General features: G+C 43.9%; 2 protein-coding genes across 3 annotated transcripts in view; one reads left to right on the forward strand and one right to left on the reverse strand.

Annotated features, from left to right (window-relative positions):
• The first annotated feature begins 243 nt into the window (after positions 1 to 243).
• On the forward strand, positions 244 to 13,988 carry ace (angiotensin I converting enzyme (peptidyl-dipeptidase A) 1). Its single transcript, XM_072455966.1, has 24 exons — positions 244 to 507; positions 3,195 to 3,453; positions 4,017 to 4,160; positions 4,228 to 4,419; positions 4,497 to 4,594; positions 4,672 to 4,841; positions 5,274 to 5,497; positions 6,251 to 6,395; positions 6,706 to 6,804; positions 7,137 to 7,259; positions 7,330 to 7,535; positions 8,080 to 8,216; positions 8,513 to 8,671; positions 9,412 to 9,499; positions 9,586 to 9,729; positions 10,133 to 10,324; positions 10,611 to 10,708; positions 10,875 to 11,044; positions 11,247 to 11,470; positions 11,555 to 11,699; positions 11,846 to 11,944; positions 12,059 to 12,181; positions 12,311 to 12,504; positions 13,484 to 13,988. Exons 1-24 carry the CDS (start codon positions 292 to 294, stop codon positions 13,669 to 13,671), a joined length of 3,837 nt encoding a protein of 1,278 aa, XP_072312067.1. The 5' UTR covers positions 244 to 291; the 3' UTR covers positions 13,672 to 13,988.
• Positions 13,989 to 14,113: 125 nt separating this feature from the next.
• itga3b (integrin, alpha 3b) overlaps positions 14,114 to 18,077 on the reverse strand; it is a 44,134-nt gene continuing 40,170 nt past the window's right edge. Inside the window, exons 22-26 of one of the 2 annotated variants that reach the window (XM_072456050.1) lie at positions 16,963 to 17,076; positions 16,262 to 16,360; positions 16,064 to 16,189; positions 15,610 to 15,757; positions 14,114 to 15,132 (exon numbers count right to left, since the gene is read on the reverse strand). In XM_072456050.1, coding sequence (XP_072312151.1) covers positions 15,647 to 15,757; positions 16,064 to 16,189; positions 16,262 to 16,360; positions 16,963 to 17,076 — 450 coding nt within the window. In that variant the 3' untranslated portion in view covers positions 14,114 to 15,132; positions 15,610 to 15,646. The remainder of the gene's footprint in view (positions 15,133 to 15,609; positions 15,758 to 16,063; positions 16,190 to 16,261; positions 16,361 to 16,962; positions 17,077 to 18,077) is intronic. The other variant, XM_072456049.1, reaches the window with a different exon arrangement.

An 18,077-nucleotide genomic window follows, 5' to 3' on the forward strand; every position in this document is an offset into this window, starting at 1 on the left:
TCTGAGGAGAGTCTGAGGAGAGGGTGAGGAGAGTCTGAGGGTGAGGAGGCGAGTACAGAGGCAGTGACATGTCCAGTGGTGTGAAGTGCTGAGGCTGTGGGCTGGCTCTAAACCCGCACTTTAAAAAGAAGATTGCAGTCGGGTTTCTGTGCATTTCAGGCAGGAGCAGTGAGGAGCAGTGAGGAGCAGTGAGGAGGAGGAGGAGACCGCAAAAGGAGCTGTGGGCTACTTTACTTGACAGTCGTATTATTATTACTTTTTTCTGTTGACATTCTGGTGGATCCAGTCACGATGGCCACCAGGCTCTTGCCGCTGCTCCTGCCACTCTTGGGACTCTGCGGAGCTCTGCCCGCGGACTGGCTCCCGGGGACCTACCCAGACACGGTGGATGGAGTGCGGGCTTTTCTCAGTGACTACAACAGCACGGCGGAGGAGGTGCTTTACTACAGTGTGTCGGCGTCGTGGACATACAACACCAACTTGACAACGCACAACTCACAGCTGCAGGTGAGAACTTGGGACCCTCCGCGGCCCCTGGGGAGGACGCGTCTATCAAGGGGTTCTGCGGCGCCGCGCTCTGCTTGATGTGGACCTCACTCTTTATTCATCCTTCTCCAGAATGACATGCTCAGCTTCAGTGCAGGGCAGCCAACTCAGCTTGTATCTAGACATGTAGAACAGTTCCAGAGGCATGTGGAGTAAAGTTTGAATGAAGGAGCGCATCCGTTCTGTGCATTTTCTACCACAGCAAATCATAGGCATGGATGGTTTAAAGTGCAGTTTGTTTCAAGTTTGATAAAAAAAAATGACCTAAATGTGTCCCTAAATACGAAGTAAACATGTTCAAATCAAATATAGCTTTTGCTGGTAATGATTGTAATGCTGATCCATAATTATTCTATACCAAAAACCGTGGAGCTGATGGTTTGTTTGTGTCTGTTGGAGTTTTGGTTCTCAGTTATCCAATCAGAAAGCTGACAAATCCCACATTTTACATGCCCCACACAAGCTGTCCATCCCACTGTTTGTTTGTTTTGGAGCTCTGGGACAGTAAACCATTTGCTTGTTTTTTCCTGTGGCAAATGTTTTGGGTGCTTTTTTAAACAATTTGATTTGACCGTTTTGTGGCATTGGGCTTCGCAAATATATATCTAATTTATGTTTAATTTATTATTATAACCTTTTTTGGATTTGCCTTTATTTAACCAGGTCAGAACCTATTGAGATCAAGACCTCTTTTTCAAGGATGACCTGGGGCAGAGTAAAGACATAACAGCACACACATTTTAAAACATTACACATTTAAAAGACATTTAAGAAAATAAAACATCTAAAATCAAACGAAAACCCCAAATTAGGACCATTTCACGCAATCTCAACTCCGACTGTCAGGAGTTCCAGGGGCAGCAGAGGAAAAAGCTTGTTTCCCCCAGTCAGTCCTCATTCGAGGGACAGACAAACCAAACAGATCATGGAGCATAATGAGCCTCCACTCTCTGCACCAGGGCACACAAGTAGGAAGGTGCACAACCACATCTAACTTTATACACTAAAAGCATGCAATGTGTGAAACTCCTGGCACCCAATGAAGGCCCTCCAGCCTTGGCCTAGAGGCATAGAGTGGTGCGTGATCCTTTAAAAACACAGTGATGTACATTAAGTAGCCATACATAGTACATATGCATTTATATATAAGGCATTGCCGTTTAAATTCAGTATTCATTCAGGAAGTCTTATGCATGAAAATAATTCCTCTGAAACTGCAGAGGTGTAGATTACTGATGCCAACAAAGTCAACAGTTGCAACAGGTTTTTATGTTTGCTAATATGCCTTATGTCTAAATACATACACGGAAACGTGCCTGGGCTGTTTCTCAATGCGCGTGTGCTTGGACAGCTGTCACAACAGGACTTCACTATTCCACATGTTTGGAAACCAGTCCACAAACTTTAAACAGGGGGAGATTTTGCCCCTCAACAAGAACTGTGTTTGCAAACTTTTCCTGCAGAATATGTGCAAGAATTGGAATCAAGAAAAAGTTGGTGGGCAGCTTGATTGAATTATAATTCATGGAAGGTGTCAAACTATGTCAGAATGATTGGATATTCATATAGCAGCAATACAGTTCATGCAGTGGCCTTGGAGGCAACAGTAGGGATCAAACAGAGATCACATCATAGGCTGCTGATTAGGCTGAATAGAAAATCATGCTTTCACTGTCCTTTGAACCATAATGCCTCCAGCTCCTTTCAACTCTCCCTTCAAACTGGGGTTGACCAAATTGGACAAATGGTAGCAAGTTGTATAACGCTAAAGAAAAAAACTCTTTATCTTTACAATGTTATAAATGTGATGATCTGAACAGATGTATGGGCTGCAGTGGAAAAAGCTATTGAGTGAAAGACAGATATTTAAAGGAAGAGCCCAAAGGTCGAAGTTAATACCTCACTCACTGTCGCCAGTTTCCATTCAGACTGGGTTGTCCCTGTGAAATAAAGGGCCAGATAAGAATGTTTGATGGAAACTCAAATGGAATGACAATGCAGAGCATTTTGAGAGCATAATGAGGTCAGGATGAGCGGGTGAACTGGCTCAACATAGGACTAAAGTGTGACTGAAGGGTTTAACGTTCAGTTTAAAAAGGGACATGGAGACAAGGGGTGCATTTAGTGCATTTAAGGGCTCTTACCTAGTATCTGGTTGTGGTTAAGGGGAATTTATGCGAGGATAAACATAGTTAAATTCAGTCAATCAACAGAGTTCCATCAAGGTCTTGGCCCTCTACTTTCATCCATGTGATTATCTTCGACCCGCTCAGTCATATTTATCTGCTTTGTAGAGAAATGTGTGACGCATTATCCTTGGGCATGAGCTATGTGCTGTTCTGTCCTTCCCTAACTCAGATGATATTGATCCCAGAGGAAGTTTCAATACAGCGTACTAGGATCAAGTGACAAATGAAAACATGATGTAATTACAGACTGGAATAACAAGAGTTATAACAGTTACAAGGATGTAACAATAGTTACAAGGATGTGAATGGCAAATGGAAATAAAGCATCATGATCGTTCCATCGATATATGCTTATACTATACTTATACTTATACTATGTAGATATTATCTACATAGTATAAGCAGACATTAACAAAAGATCATTCTAACAGCACATGCTTTGACCCTGTGTTTCTTCAGGTTCAGGCATCCCTGGACGAACAGGCCTTCAGTGAAGCCTGGGGTCAAGTAGCCAAAACCCAATTTTCTCCTGCAGTTCTGAATTCTCTTCCGGACAAACAAGACCGGAAATTATTCGACAAAATAGTGGTCCTAGGACCTGCCAACCTGCCCACCACAGAAAGAGAGGAGTACAACACAATCCTCAGCACCATGGACAGTATTTATTCCACTGCCAAGGTGCATCCGCAAGAAAACATCAGCTGGAGTCTCGAGCCAGGTGGGTAACTCAATATTAACTGCAAATGCTACAAATGTATTCTTTCGTGAAACAACAACTACATTTTGAAAAGGGAAGTCCAAAAAAGAAGAAAACAACAGTGGTTTGATGTTATCGCTGCTGAGAAAGTGGATCAGATGGGCTAAACAACTTGAGAGGAAGTCTTATGCATGTGCCCTAAAGTGTTGAGCGAAGAGCCATTATTTGAGTTCGTTTTTACTCGCCAAGATGTACTGAGAACAATGGCTATGTGCCTTGACAGCATGGAACGAGCTGTCAACACTAGCCTAAAACTCTGGGTGATGAAATGATATGATCCAGTGGCCATAAAAAGCTTGGAAGGTATTGTCTCTAGAGCCATTATTCAGTCCGGGGTGGAACGGGTTTAGTGGAAGTATGTGGTGCCTCAAACAAACATTTACAACAGCCTTTGGGACCTCGGCTCACTGTTATTTCCTCTTCACTTTGCACTTTGTTATCCAAACATTTATGTACCTAAAGTAGTTACAAAGCACATTTGTCATACAGTATTTTTCCTCATTGATGTATTATGTGCAATGCAGAACTGACAGAAATCATGGCCACATCTAGAAGCTACAAGAAGCTTCTCTTTGCCTGGGAAGGCTGGCATAATGCATCCGGCGTCCCCCTCAAAAATCACTACCCAAGATTTGTGGAACTCAGCAATAAAGCCTCTGCAGCTGATGGTAAACACTGATGGATGTAACTCAAGTGTAAACTTTTAATAACATCATTTATTATTGTTCTTTCTAGGTTTTTCTGACACTGGAGCATACTGGAGATCTTGGTATGAAAGCCCAACCTTTCAAGACGATTTGAAGATCCTTTATAAGACAGTGGAGCCCCTCTACCAGAATCTTCATGCATTTGTGCGTCGCCAACTCTACAACCAGTATGGCCCCAAATATGTGAACCTGAAAGGACCCATCCCAGCTCATCTGCTGGGTAACCAACCACTCAAGCCATCGCTTTGTTTTTATGGTCCTGCAACAGTTTGAACCTATTTTCTTGATTACCTGTAGGGAACATGTGGTCTCAGACATGGAACAATGTCTATGGCATGATGATTCCCTTTCCAAACAAACCCAACTTGGATGTGACAGAGGAAATGCTCAAACAAGTACTGGAAGTTTAAAGTAGCAATCTGGTTAAATGCTGTAAAACACAGTCATCACAATAATGATATGTTTCTTACAGGGCTACAATGCCACCCACATGTTCAGAGTGGCTGAGGAGTTCTTTACCTCTTTGGGCCTGGAACCAATGCCACAGGAGTTCTGGGATGAGTCCATGTTGGTGAAGCCTGAAGGTCGCGAGGTCGTGTGCCATGCTTCAGCCTGGGACTTCTACAACCGCAAAGACTTCAGGTGGATCACTGACGAGAGCGTGTCACAATGTTATTGAGAGCAACACAGTCAACATGCGAAGCAGCAACGTTAGCATGTAACCTGTCAGTAAAGTTACAGCCAGCATGCAAACACAAACAAACAAACAAACAAACACACACACACAACCAATCGATCCATGTTTAAAAGAGAAATAACACTTACAGTTGGTTAGTCAGACCTACAATATTATCTGATCTACAATTTAGTTTAAACCTTTAAACACTGAACTACACCGAATATTCCATTTAGCATGTTCCACTTAGCTGGTTAACCAGAATGTTGTGTGCAAATGAATCCAATGAAAAGCAAAAGGGACAATTAGCATTTTAGCATCATAGCAAGGTTCGGTTGTTTGGTCCATGTTGTCACTTTTGTAAAGATGTATAACCCTGAGACTTTTCACCTCTGCAGGATCAAGCAGTGCACCACAGTGACCATGGAGCAGCTCTTCACTGTGCACCACGAGATGGGACATGTGGAGTACTACCTGCAGTACAAAGACCTACCTGTAGGGTTCAGGCGTGGGGCTAACCCGGGCTTCCACGAGGCCATTGGCGATGTCCTGTCTCTGTCTGTATCCACCCCGAAACACCTGCACACCATCGGTCTGCTGGGCTCAAGTGCATCTGACCCAGGTACTGACCGCTGCACTGAACATCGTCTCTATGATCAAGAGTCATCTGTGTCAAGAGGTGTCCACAACAAGCATTATTATTAGATTGGTGGGATGGTTCCTGTGGTAGGCTGAATATTTATCATAGTTTTACCTCAGTTAAGTCACTATTAGTGGAGAGAAGTTGGGGGGAAACGTTGAAAATTACGGAAAGTGGTGCTGTTAGTTCTACAAAGGAATCCCTCTATCTTTGTCATCAACACACACAATTCCATTCAAATTGCAAGTGTAATTTAGGCACATTCTTCTGACAGTTTACAGCCCCAATACGTTGTTTTATTTATTTATTTTTTGTTGCTTTGGGCCCTTGTTTACGGTGCGGTTGCTGAGTAATACCTAGGCTACATGTCGCAATCTGGAAGGAAGCAAAAATGATCAACTTCACCAAAATTGTGAAACTAGGGGAATGTAGACAAAATTTTTCCTTCCAAAAAAAAATCACGCACCCCAATCTAACACATAGCCTACCCACCAATATTCTCAAATAATAATTACACATCATTCTACTCTGGCGCCATTTTAGATTTCATGAAAAGATTAGGGTTTCTTGACTGCCACTGCTATTGTCCTACATAAGTCTCCTTCTACTGCAACTACACCTACCAGAGTCTGAAGTTTATTAAAACAACTCTGAATAGAAAGCTTACTTAAGTGTGTCACTAAGAATATCAATGTAGGTAAGTCTATTGATTAACTATATTGTGTGTTCTTCTAGAAACGGACATTAACTACTTATTGAAGATGGCTTTGGAGAAAATCGCTTTCCTTCCATTTGGCTACCTCATCGACCAGTGGAGATGGGACGTTTTCAGTGGCAGCACCTCTCCACATCGTTACAACTCTGACTGGTGGTACCTCAGGTGGAACTGGACTTTTAATTCCTCTCCATACATATTAGTTTTTCATTTCTGTCTACTTTTCCACCCGGTGTGACTCTTCCCTCATGAATCTGTGGTCAAACTGGCCGCCTGTCAGACGTGTGAGTGTTTATGTCCTACGATGTCTGGAAAAGGCACGCCGTGGACAGCTGATCCTTAAAAGTGGTGTAAAATATCTAAAACGGGAAAATCTTTAGCCATAACATGAGCTACTTTCCATGACTTACTGCATTTGCGAAGTGTGCCAGCCGGCGTGCTCTTAACCCATGTGTTTCTTATTCTGTTTTTGAAGAACCAAATACCAAGGCATCTGCCCGCCCACCAGACGCACAGAGGAACACTTTGATGCCGGCGCAAAATACCACGTCCCTGGAAACACACCATACATCAGGTAATGTCCCAGAATAAAGAATTAGAAAAGTCCTGTGCGCAATCAAGTGAGGGAATGGGGATTTGTGTGGTTTCTGTGGTTTTTTTATGTGACATCGGTGAAAAATAGCAGTAATTTGCGAGCTCTTGTATTGTGCTTTCTGTAATCTGGAGTGTATAACTGGCACTAAGATGTGACAGAACAATTCAGGCATCCTAATCCTTCAATAGCAGGACATTTGTAGCTCGGACAAGGAAAGCCTTTGATCCCATTCGCGGCACAAGGACGACAGTCGGAATTACAGCGAATGAGACATTATTCTTTTTATTGACATTTTTTTGCTTTCCCCGTAGATACTTTGTCAGCTTCATCCTGCAGTTCCAATTCCACGAGAAACTTTGTCAAGCTGCTAATCACACCGGCCCGCTGCACACATGTGACATCTATCGCTCGAAAGAAGCAGGCGCAATTTTGAAGTAAGTGCTGAATTAAAAAGGACATTTTATCCATGCATCATATCATTTTTTTTTTTTTTTAATTTTTCAGGAAAGTTCTTCAGGCTGGATCTTCCAAGACCTGGGAGGAGATTCTTCTGGATGCTTTAGGCACCAAAAAGATGGATTCCTCGTCGCTCATCAGATACTTTCAGCCCATTCTCGACTGGCTGGAGCAGCAGAATAAGGGCGAGACTTTAGGGTGGCCCGACTTCGACTGGACACCCCCTGTTCCCGAGGGATACCCAGAAGATATTGGTGAGAGTTGTAACACAGGCAATTTTGATGATTTTTCGCAGTTTTCCTTTTAGTCAATGAGAAAAGAGGGGAAAAAGCAAATTAAGATAGAGCTCTGCCAAAGCGTTTGCATTGGTTCGGTGAAATTGTATTGATTAAATAAACAAACCTACCGTATTTACCTATAAGTCGCACCGGAGTATAAGTCGCAAAAAATGCATAATAGAGAAGAAAAAAACATATTAAAGTCGCACTGGAGTATGAAATGGGGTTGCAAGTGTGAAAATAACAAATAATATCACATATAAATCGCTCCGGAGTATAAGTATATAAGTATAAATATAAGTATAAGTCACCCCCCAGCCAGAACTATGAAAGAATGTGCAACTTATGGTCCGGAAAACATGGTAATCTCAAAACTTAGAAACTCCAAATCAACATATTTCGCTCTATATCAAAAATACTAATTGTTCTTTTTGTGGTTGTGTTAGTGTCTGTGTCGTCGTTGCATCTTTTGAGCATTCACAGCTTTTCACACTTGAAAATGTTTTTAATCCGTCGACAGACAAGAAAACAGATGAAGCTGAGGCTAAGATGCTCTTGGATGAGTACAATAACACTGCTGAGGTCGTGTGGAACGCCTACACTGAGGCTTCTTGGGCGTACAACACCGACATCAACGAGCCCAACAAACAGGCCATGGTGAGACCGCCGAACTGAACGGACGTCGTCCTAACATCGCTCAATCATCCTCATCACTTGATTCCAAATAGAAAATCATGAATCACTTCTGAACGCTGTGGTCAATTTGCTAATCAATCACAAACGAATAAATGCATTTGTTTCACTTGTAAATGTTGTCTTTATTACCTGTAATGCATGTCGTTTGCACGCTTTCTCCATCACCGGCGACCGTCTGTCCATCTGTCCATCTGTCCTCCGTCCTCTTGTTGTCATGCAAACGTGGAAGGTTTAAAGTGTCCGTTATCGTCCTTTAGCTCCAAAAGAATCTGGAGATGTCGGCGCACACGCTGGAGTACGGGAAGCAGGCTCGTCAGTTTGACACCACCGACTTCCAGGACGCCGAGGTCAAACGCACCATGAAGAAGCTCAGTGACATCGAGAGAGCAGCGCTGTCCGCCCAAGAACTGGAGGAGGTGCGCAGGGCAGAATAAATGACAGTCATGGTCATGGCCCATCCGTACAAATGAACATCTTACTCATAATGTATTGCCTTGTTATTGCAAAATGAACGTGTGAATTTGATCTGCCGTACGATAGAGCTGGAAGATCGAGGTAGAGTCAGTATCAAGAGCTTTGTTCGAACAAAACTAGTGTTAGGTCGGGGCAAAATGTACATGTAAATCAAAAAGTATTGAACGTGTATTGGTGGGTCATTTTGGAAACAATGGATTTATACATGCGTCTGCACATCCGGGAACTTGTGCAGTGGCAACCGAGTCCGCCATTTTGAAAGGGGCACAACAGCACGTCTACTACATACGAAATCCAGGAAATATGAGGCCAAAATGCCAAAAACCTGCTTAATCTGCTAGGACATTTCTCTGTTGACTGACCAAGAAATGATAGCTTAGAAAAGGATGCAGTCGTGTTGGTTTTTATATATCGCGTGCCCCTTTTAAAATGGCAGCTGTATGACGTAACTGCGAACGCATGTATACATATATCTCCATAATTTGCTTTTGAAATAGTGAGAATACATACCTACAAATAAAACTGCAGTAAATATGCCTAAAATGAGAAATGTCAGCAACAGTGTAAAGAATGCCAGAATATTTTTAATTTATGGAAGATTAAAGATTAAAAACAGGCCTTTACAATACAAACACATAACGGGTTTTGTGTCGTTCTAACGTGAGGCCCATGTTTTCACCAGTACAACAATCTGCTGTCCAACATGGAGACTAAGTACAGCGTGGCAGAGGTGTGCAGAGCCAATAAGACGTGCCATCCCTTGGACCCAGGTAACGACACACACGCTCTTAAGAACCGGGAACTGGCTCTGAATGAAACTGACCGCTCCGATGTGACTGACCGTGCTGTGCTGCAGACCTTCAGAAGATCATGGCCGAGTCCAGAGACTACGACGAGCTCCTGTTCGCTTGGAAAGGATGGAGAGACGCTGCGGGCAAAGTCCTGCGCCAGGATTACAAGAGATATGTGGAGCTGGCCAACAAAGCAGCCACGCTCAATGGTAGGACGTTCTGACGTAATTTTAGAAGCTCAGAATTGTGCGGCGAACATTTGCCTGACGTTTACTGATCATTTATTCAATTATTTTTATTCAACCAATTAAAAACTCATTGAGATGGAGAGCTATTTTTCAAGGGCAAAGTGAAAAAGTGAAAAGAATAGAGCAAAAACACAAAGAGTAGAATAAAAGCACTTGAAATGGAAGAAAAATACATGAAACATTTCAAACATTTCTAAACAAATAGTAAACTGCAATCCTCCAAAGACTTTTTGAAATGGCACTTATCTGTTTTGGCAAAAGCACTCTTCACAAAAGCTTTTACTGACCCACTTTTTTATCGCGTTATGTGAGATGAATGTAGAAAACTTTGCTAATATCAGTGTTTCTCTGGTGCTGTGCTCAGGTCACAGTGATAATGGGGCTTTCTGGCGTTCTCTCTACGAAACTCCCACTTTTGAGCAAGACCTGGAGGCGCTGTGGAAAGAGCTGGAGCCACTTTATCACAACGTGCACGCCTATGTCCGCCGCTCTCTCCACAAGAAGTATGGAGACCAGCACATCAACCTGAAAGGACCCATCCCCGCACATCTACTGGGTAACAGCACTCACAATCGAACAGGAATCACAGGCATTTCGTTACATCATTTCAACTATTCTTGCATCTTTTATGTATGTGCAAGCCCAAATCAGATTCCTCCGTAAGCTCCCAGTGGATTTACCCAGGATTTGATTTGCTTTCAGAGGCGTAAAGCGTGAAACGTTGTATGACATTTCCACACTGGCACACACGCGTTCACAAATCCTCACAAATGCTCTTCAACGAAGCATTCATTCCTTTCTTTGGAGAAGTAAAGTTTGACAGAGGCTGTGTTTGCTTTCAGGGAACATGTGGGCGCAGACGTGGTCGGGAATTATGGACCTGGTTATGCCCTTCCCAGGCGCCACACAAGTTGATGCTACTCCGGCCATGGTGGCTCAGGTAAAGAGATGTTACCACAGACTCATTCATTGTTCACCTTGAGTTTACGAGGTCAGTTACGTTCAGTAAAGTCAAATAGGGCTATGGTACAATGATGTTATAGAAGCTTTTGTGGGACAGTGGCCTCAGAGCAAAAGCACACTCAGAATTCTATGTTTTTTAACAGAAATGGGACGCGCATCGAATGTTTAAGGAATCAGAAAGCTTCTTCACGTCTCTGGGTCTGATGGAGATGCCGCCGGAGTTCTGGGCCAAGTCGATGCTGGAGAAACCTTCTGATCGCAAAGTGGTGTGCCACGCCTCAGCCTGGGACTTCTACAACAGAAAAGACTTCAGGTTGAAACACTTTTGTATCGAGCGATCCGTTGTTAAGAGTCAAAACGTATTATTAAATGTTTAAATCTATAATAATTCACCTCTGTGCCCGTTTAAAATGTTGCTTTGCCATTTAATCAACTATATGTTTATCTACTTATATTTTTGTGCCTTCTGCCTTCGCAAAATCTTTCTTATATCTTTCTTTTATTCTTGCATGTAGGATCAAGCAGTGCACAGTGATTACTATGGACGACCTGATCACTGTCCACCATGAGATGGGCCACGTCCAGTACTTCCTGCAGTACAAGGACCTGCCTGTGTCCTTCCGGGACGGAGCCAATCCCGGGTTCCACGAGGCCATCGGGGACGTCCTGGCTCTGTCCGTGTCCACGCCCAAACATCTACAGAGCATCGGTCTGCTGGACCAAGTGGAAAATAACCACGGTCAGGATCCTTTACCGTCTGCTTCAGAACAACACGGCTAGAATAATATTTGAAAGGCTAATGGTCTGTTTTGTCACGGTTCAGAAAGTGACATTAACTTCCTGATGAGCATGGCCCTTGATAAGATCGCCTTCCTGCCTTTCGGTTACCTCATGGACCAGTGGAGGTGGAAAGTATTCGACGGACGCATCCCACCCACAGAGTACAACAAAGAGTGGTGGAATCTCAGGTAAATACATACATGTTATTATCATTGTGCGTCAAAGGTAAGTGTTTTTAAGTAACAACGCCTTTTGCTGAGTCGAGATGTCCTGTCTCGTAAAGTTTATCATCAACAAGACAATAAAAGGCGCTGACGTCCTTCTTTGTCCTCAGAATGAAGTACCAGGGTCTGTGTCCGCCTGTGGTCCGGACCGAGGACGACTTTGACCCGGGCGCAAAGTTCCACATCCCAGCAAACGTGCCGTATGTCAGGTACGCACACGCCACTTATCACCAGCGCTGATTACGGCCTGTATCTGCAAAGTCAGCAGAAGTTCATGCGGTTCATGAGTGGGCATAAACATCATGTCCTCTGTCCGTCACCAGGTATTTTGTCAGCTTTGTGATCCAGTTTCAGTTCCACAAAGCTCTGTGTAATGCCGCCAAACACACCGGCCCCCTTCATACCTGTGATATTTACCAATCTAAAGAGGCTGGGAAGCTTATGGGGTGAGTGCACTGACCTGTCATCATAGTGTGTGTGTGTGTGTGTGTACGTACGTGTGTGTGTGTGTGCGTGCGTGCGTGTGTGTGTGTGTGTCATTAAATGTGATCCCTCTCTTCTCTCACCTCCTCCAGTGACGTGATGAAGCTTGGATTCAGCAAGCCGTGGCCTGAGGCGATGGCCATGGTCACTGGTCAGCCTAAAATGAGTGCCCTGCCGCTCATGGAGTATTTCCAGCCGCTCATCTCTTGGTTAGAGAAGGAGAATGCCAAGAATGGGGATGTTCTTGGATGGCCAGAGTACGACTGGAAACCCGACGTGGCGCCAAGTACTGGTGAGTTTGTTTGAGTTCTTCCACAGAAGGAGCTGCAGAGCTTGTCCTGTGTTGTGGCTTGGAGTGAAATGGATCCTTCTTTTCCCGTTCTGCTGATGAGACGTTGTTGAAAGGTTGTATGGAGATTAGATTGATGAATTTCATAGAAGCAATAGGAAGTAAGAGCTGAGGATGCATCAGGGGAATCAATGTTCTCTGAAAAATTGTGTATGAAACTAAACTGGATTAAACTGGAGTTTGTCGACGATTCCACAGAAAAGTGCTGCACGCGTTCATCTGCAACACCATGTGTATGTCATAAATATAGAATAGAGCACTGCAGATACTCGTGAACAAGAATCTGCACAAATTATTTGTACTGTTCTGTTCCATGAATCACTGACACAAAGACTGGGACGAAGGCAGCAAAGCAAGAGAGGGTTTAGTTCAGACTCAAAGGGGACATCGTATTTAAAATATTATTCATCTGGATTGATTGATTGATTGATGCATGTGTGAGGAAAGACACATGTAGGGTTAAAACATGTTTTTTTTTCATCTGCTGCTGCCAGTATGAGGGGGCGGGGCCTATTAGTACTGCAGTTTGGACAGGATCTGTTACATTATTAAGTCGTTTTAGAACAATAGTCCGGTTTACAAAGAACACCATTTTAAATCACAATCTCTGTATATTATAGTTTACCACAAAATAATTACTGTTTCATTGAAGCCTTACTGTATTATGTTTTTGGCAGTTTTTATAATAGGATTTCATTTTATAGAAACATTTTATTTGCTGAGCTTTTGTGACCTTAAATAATCCAATAAAACTATGCTCTAGAAGAAATGAATTCAGTACAATTCAATTATGATATGATAACTGTGTCGTAACTGAGTAGATGAGCAAACAGCGCCACCTCATGGACAAACTGCGTTCTCTTGTGATCAGATGTGATCAGATGCTCAACAATAAACTTGTCTTCCTCTTTCACAGTCTCTAACACAAAGGTGGACTTCCTTGGCATGAACTTGGACAGCTCTGCAGCCGTGGTGGGACAGTGGGTCCTGCTGATGGCCGGCTTGGTCCTCCTGGTGGCCACCATCCTTTTAGCTTATAAATACAGAAAGTCAAAGAAACCTGAGAAGTCCATTTCGACTTTGGAGCTCAAGGCCACGTCGTAGTTCTGAGCTTCACGTCCAACATTAGCCACAAAGAACAACCTCAATGTGAACGATGTCAGTGTTTGTCTTTACCCGCAGTATGTATATCTGATCACATTTGCTTTGCCTCTTTGTTATTGTATATTTATTCCATAAGCAAGCTGATTATTTTGCCTATGCAATGAACATTACGACTTTGTAATTTATTTGTAATATTTGGATGTTTAGCCAGGAACTGCTTCTAATGAATGTTTGTAAAGTCCTTAATTGTGAACATTTTTTAAAACATGTTTTTGTTCAATTGTTTGCATTTCTATAATAAAAACACTCTTTATTTTTCGTTTGACTGTCTCATTGTGTTCCAAGAAACATTCTCAACGCAATTCATTCAACGTCGCTTTGGAAAGTGGTTCAACAGCACAAACATTCTCATAATATAACATAAAAAGCTTACAATCATTCACAAAGTTTCTTCTTCTTTTATTCCACAGAAAGTTCTCAGTAAAAAACCCACCAGTCTTTACATTGGTCAGTCACATTCCCTTTTTAAGTCAGTGGAGCCCGTCCCAAAGCTGAACAAAGCTGAAACGCAACACTGGTCTCTCAGGACAGTTTACTTTCAGTGCTGTAGGTTGACCTCGATGGGGGCCACGTTGCCATGGAAACAGTCAAAGTCTCACCTTTCTTTCTCAAATCCAAAAGAAAAGTGAGACGACAAGACACGCATTCATGAGATCAGTACCATTATTTACATCTGACAGTCATAAAATGTACAAACTGTCGTCTTACCACAATCCCAGTTCAACATGATTCAGTCCAGTGTCACGACTTCCTGTATGTGAAATGTTAAAGCTCTTTTGAAACAGAAAAGCTGAAATAAATAACAAAATGACTTGACGGTAAAGGTCAAACGAAGCAACCCATTGATTCAATTCCACAAATAAAACTGTGCCTGTGCGTCTTTCATGGCGCAACAAAACGAGCCAGATTCTGTTTTCAGGAGTTCCACGACGACCATGAACTGCAAAATGATGAATTTACAGTGTTCAATGATTCACTTAATCACAGGAAAATGCAGTCATTATGTCTGGAAACACATTCAAATCTCAACAAAATGTACAACTTGCGGGTTCCAATGTACAACACTGCATTTAGTTAAAAAAATACTAACACATTTCAGTCTTTTGTACAACACACTCAGTATATTGCACTGAAAATTCAAAGGTAAAGGTCCATTTCAGTCTTTCTCACTCATCGTTTGAATGTCTTTTTCGGGGCTTGTGTCGCATCACAGTGTCCTCCACGTCCCGGGCCTCAGTAGTAACATCACTGCATCTCAGTCCAGCTGGTGATCCAATACTTTTTGTGTGCCTCTTCTGGCTGAAACCCCAGATTGAGTTGATAGCGGTCGACCTGGCGTATCTTCACCCCTTGGTGCTTTGGCATTATCCGGTAGAAGACGGCTCGCTTGAAGAAGCCGAGCTGATGAGAAAAGGACAGAGAGGACGGTGACATTTAAAAAGGGTGAAGCGAGGAGGCTGTGCTCAGGCAGATAGAGAGAAGCACTTTGGATTGGACAGACTGAGGAAATCGTGTTAGGAAACCCACAGAGCAGGGCTGCTACAGAACTGATATAAGCAGGAGTTAAGTGCACGGAAAAGACACGCTGAAGGTGAGAAACGTTTAGTTACAGCGACTGGCGGGACAATGAAGGGACGAGGTGGGCTAAATGGTTCTTCCTTTTCAAATATCGTTGGGTTGTTATTTCTCTTGGGTTTTGTTCATTAAATTCATTACATTTAATTGACTGTTACGATTTATCTTCCGTTAAATGACTTTTTTTTTTGCCACGACTATTTCAAATGGGCGCGGTTTCCTCTGGTAGCCCACCTACGCAACATTCTTCCCCGCCAGGTCGAGAGAACCACACCCAGGAGTCTATAGTGTGGGCAGCTTTACCCAGATGCCCTGGTATGTGCCCCCCACCACAGGGGGGTCAGTAGTCCTCAGTCAGTCTCTCTGTCTCTGAAGGCTGGATCTTCATCTCAGCCTTCTGCGCCTTGGCCTCGTACATCTCTCTGCGGCTGGCGCGCTGGAAGAAGCCGCACTGGTGGAGGGCGGGGTTTCAAACAAGTTAATGAACACATGGAGACTTATGAATGATTTGTGGTTGACTAGTTATGATACTATAGTGTGTTGCCTATAAGAAGCAATCAACCTTTTGTGGTAGACTTTATTGTCTTGATGAAATGTATGCTGTGAATTTGACCTGTCCTTTTTAACAATTATACCTTATAAACATAGACAATTATACCTTATAAATAAAACGAGGATGAATACTTCTTATAGGCTCATGACTACACAGACACACAGAAGAGAACAATGTGTTGAATTAGAGTTCTGTGTTTCTCACCTTCCACATTATAAAAATAATAATTCCTAAGAGGACAATCCCGGCCACAGCAGCAGAGATGATGATCCACAGAGGAAGCTCGTACTGCACCTCCACGTCCTCCAGGGGGTCGATCTGCACTCGGAACTGAACAAGGATGAAACGTCCAGTGAAATCCTACTGTACATGTCAATCATCTTCAGATTGTCCACCACAAACCTCAGCTCTTTGAGTGTCCATCTGCAGAGTCGGTTTGTCAGTGATTAGCTTCAAGTAGGAGTGTCCTCTGACCTCGACTCTCAGAGCGTTGTTATAGTCCTGGAAGAACAGTAACAACACAAACACAGTTCATTTATATTATAGAACGTACCATTGTGTTCATATTCAAATGGAAATATACAGGATGTGGATTGACCCTTAAGACTTGGGATGGGATCATTTTCCATGAGATGTGCAACAAAGATAATAATAATAAATTGAAGTGACCATAGGCGCAACCTTGGCCTGTCACGATATATTTAATAGAAAAATATCATGCTAAACGATGGAAACTACTTTGTGCCACTGAAAGAATATCCCAAAAATATGCAAACTCGTTCTAAATGTACGGTATGTGGCGAAACGTTTTCCATTAGTGCAAGGAAAACGTACACACGATAAATATTGATCCTTCATAAATATTGTTCAAGCACGATAAGTCAATACAGTCAATATCGCGACAGGCCAAACTGAATCACACAATTGATTTACTATAAATGATGTTGAAATCTCATTCTCGTGTCTCGTCTTGAGGGAATTGTGTCTCGTCCATAACATCCCTACTTAAGACTTTTGTCATTTAAGCAAATCTGTGCCATAACTGGAGAGGAAATGAGACTTGAGAACTGACTTTCTTTTCTGTGTCATGTTTCTGAACAGACCTCCAGCATCGTGCCGTTCCAGAGCCGCGAGTGCACGTCAATCTTGGCTGAATTTGTCATGTTGAGCAGTGGACAAGTGAAGGTCCAGCACCGCGCCGTCCCTTTGGAGCAATCCTGTCAACACATGGAACACAGAGACGACTGGATGAGGACAAGAGGACAGAGGAGGACCAGAGGAGGACGAGAGGGGGACGAGAGGAGGGCGAGAGAGAGGGGGACGAGAGGAGGACGAGAGGAGAACTAGAGGAGGACTATAGGAGGACGAGAGGAGGACTAGAGGAGGACGAGAGAGAGGGGGACGAGAGGAGGACCAGAGGAGGACGAGAGGGGGACGAGAGGAGGGCGAGAGAGAGGGGGACGAGAGGAGGACGAGAGGAAGACGAGACGGGGACGAGAGGAGGACTAGAGGAGGACAAGAGGAGGACGAGAGGAGGACTAGAGGAGGACTAGAGGAGGACGAGAGAGAGGGGGACGAGAGGAGGACGAGAGGAGGACTAGAGGAGGTCTAGAGGAGGACGAGAGGAGGACTAGAGGAGGACTAGAGGAGGACGAGAGGAGGACTAGAGGAGGACGAGAGGAGGACGAGAGGAGGATGAGAGGGGGACGAGAGGTGGACGAGAGGAGGAACTAGAGGAGGACTAGAGGAGGACTATAGGAGGACGAGAGGAGGACTAGAGGAGGACGAGAGAGAGGGGGACGAGAGGAGGACCAGAGGAGGACGAGAGGGGGACGAGAGGAGGACGAGAGAGAGGGGGACGAGAGGAGGACGAGAGGAGGACTAGAGGAGGACCAGAGGAGGACGAGAGGAGGACTAGAGGAGGACCAGAGGAGGACTAGAGAAGGACCAGAGGAGGACTAGAGGAGGACTAGAGGAGGACTAGAGGAGGACCAGAAGAGGACGAGAGGAGGACTAGAGGAGGACGAGCGAGAGGGGGACGAGAGGAGGACCAGAGGAGGACGAGAGGGGGACGAGAGGAGGACGAGAGAGAGGGGGACGAGAGGAGGACGAGAGGAGGGCGAGAGAGAGGGGGACGAGAGGAGGACGAGAGGAGGACTAGAGGAGGACGAGAGAGAGGGGGACGAGAGGAGGACCAGAGGAGGACGAGAGGGGGACG

The sequence above is a fragment of the Eucyclogobius newberryi genome, unplaced genomic scaffold (genome assembly GCF_026437365.1).
Source record: "Eucyclogobius newberryi isolate DKJ021-1_F unplaced genomic scaffold, fEucNew1.0.hap1 SCAF_20, whole genome shotgun sequence".
Lineage (NCBI taxonomy): Eukaryota > Metazoa > Chordata > Actinopteri > Gobiiformes > Gobiidae > Eucyclogobius > Eucyclogobius newberryi.

Bases quoted from the DNA above. Each gene is read 5' to 3' on its own strand.
- ace (XM_072455966.1), top strand. From the start codon at position 292: ATGGCCACCAGGCTCTTGCCGCTGCTCCTGCCACTCTTGGGACTCTGC. The intron at 11,945-12,058 runs GTACGCACACGC...GTCCGTCACCAG, and splicing joins GCAAACGTGCCGTATGTCAG to GTATTTTGTCAGCTTTGTGA. The intron at 12,505-13,483 runs GTACTGGTGAGT...CCTCTTTCACAG, and splicing joins GAAACCCGACGTGGCGCCAA to TCTCTAACACAAAGGTGGAC.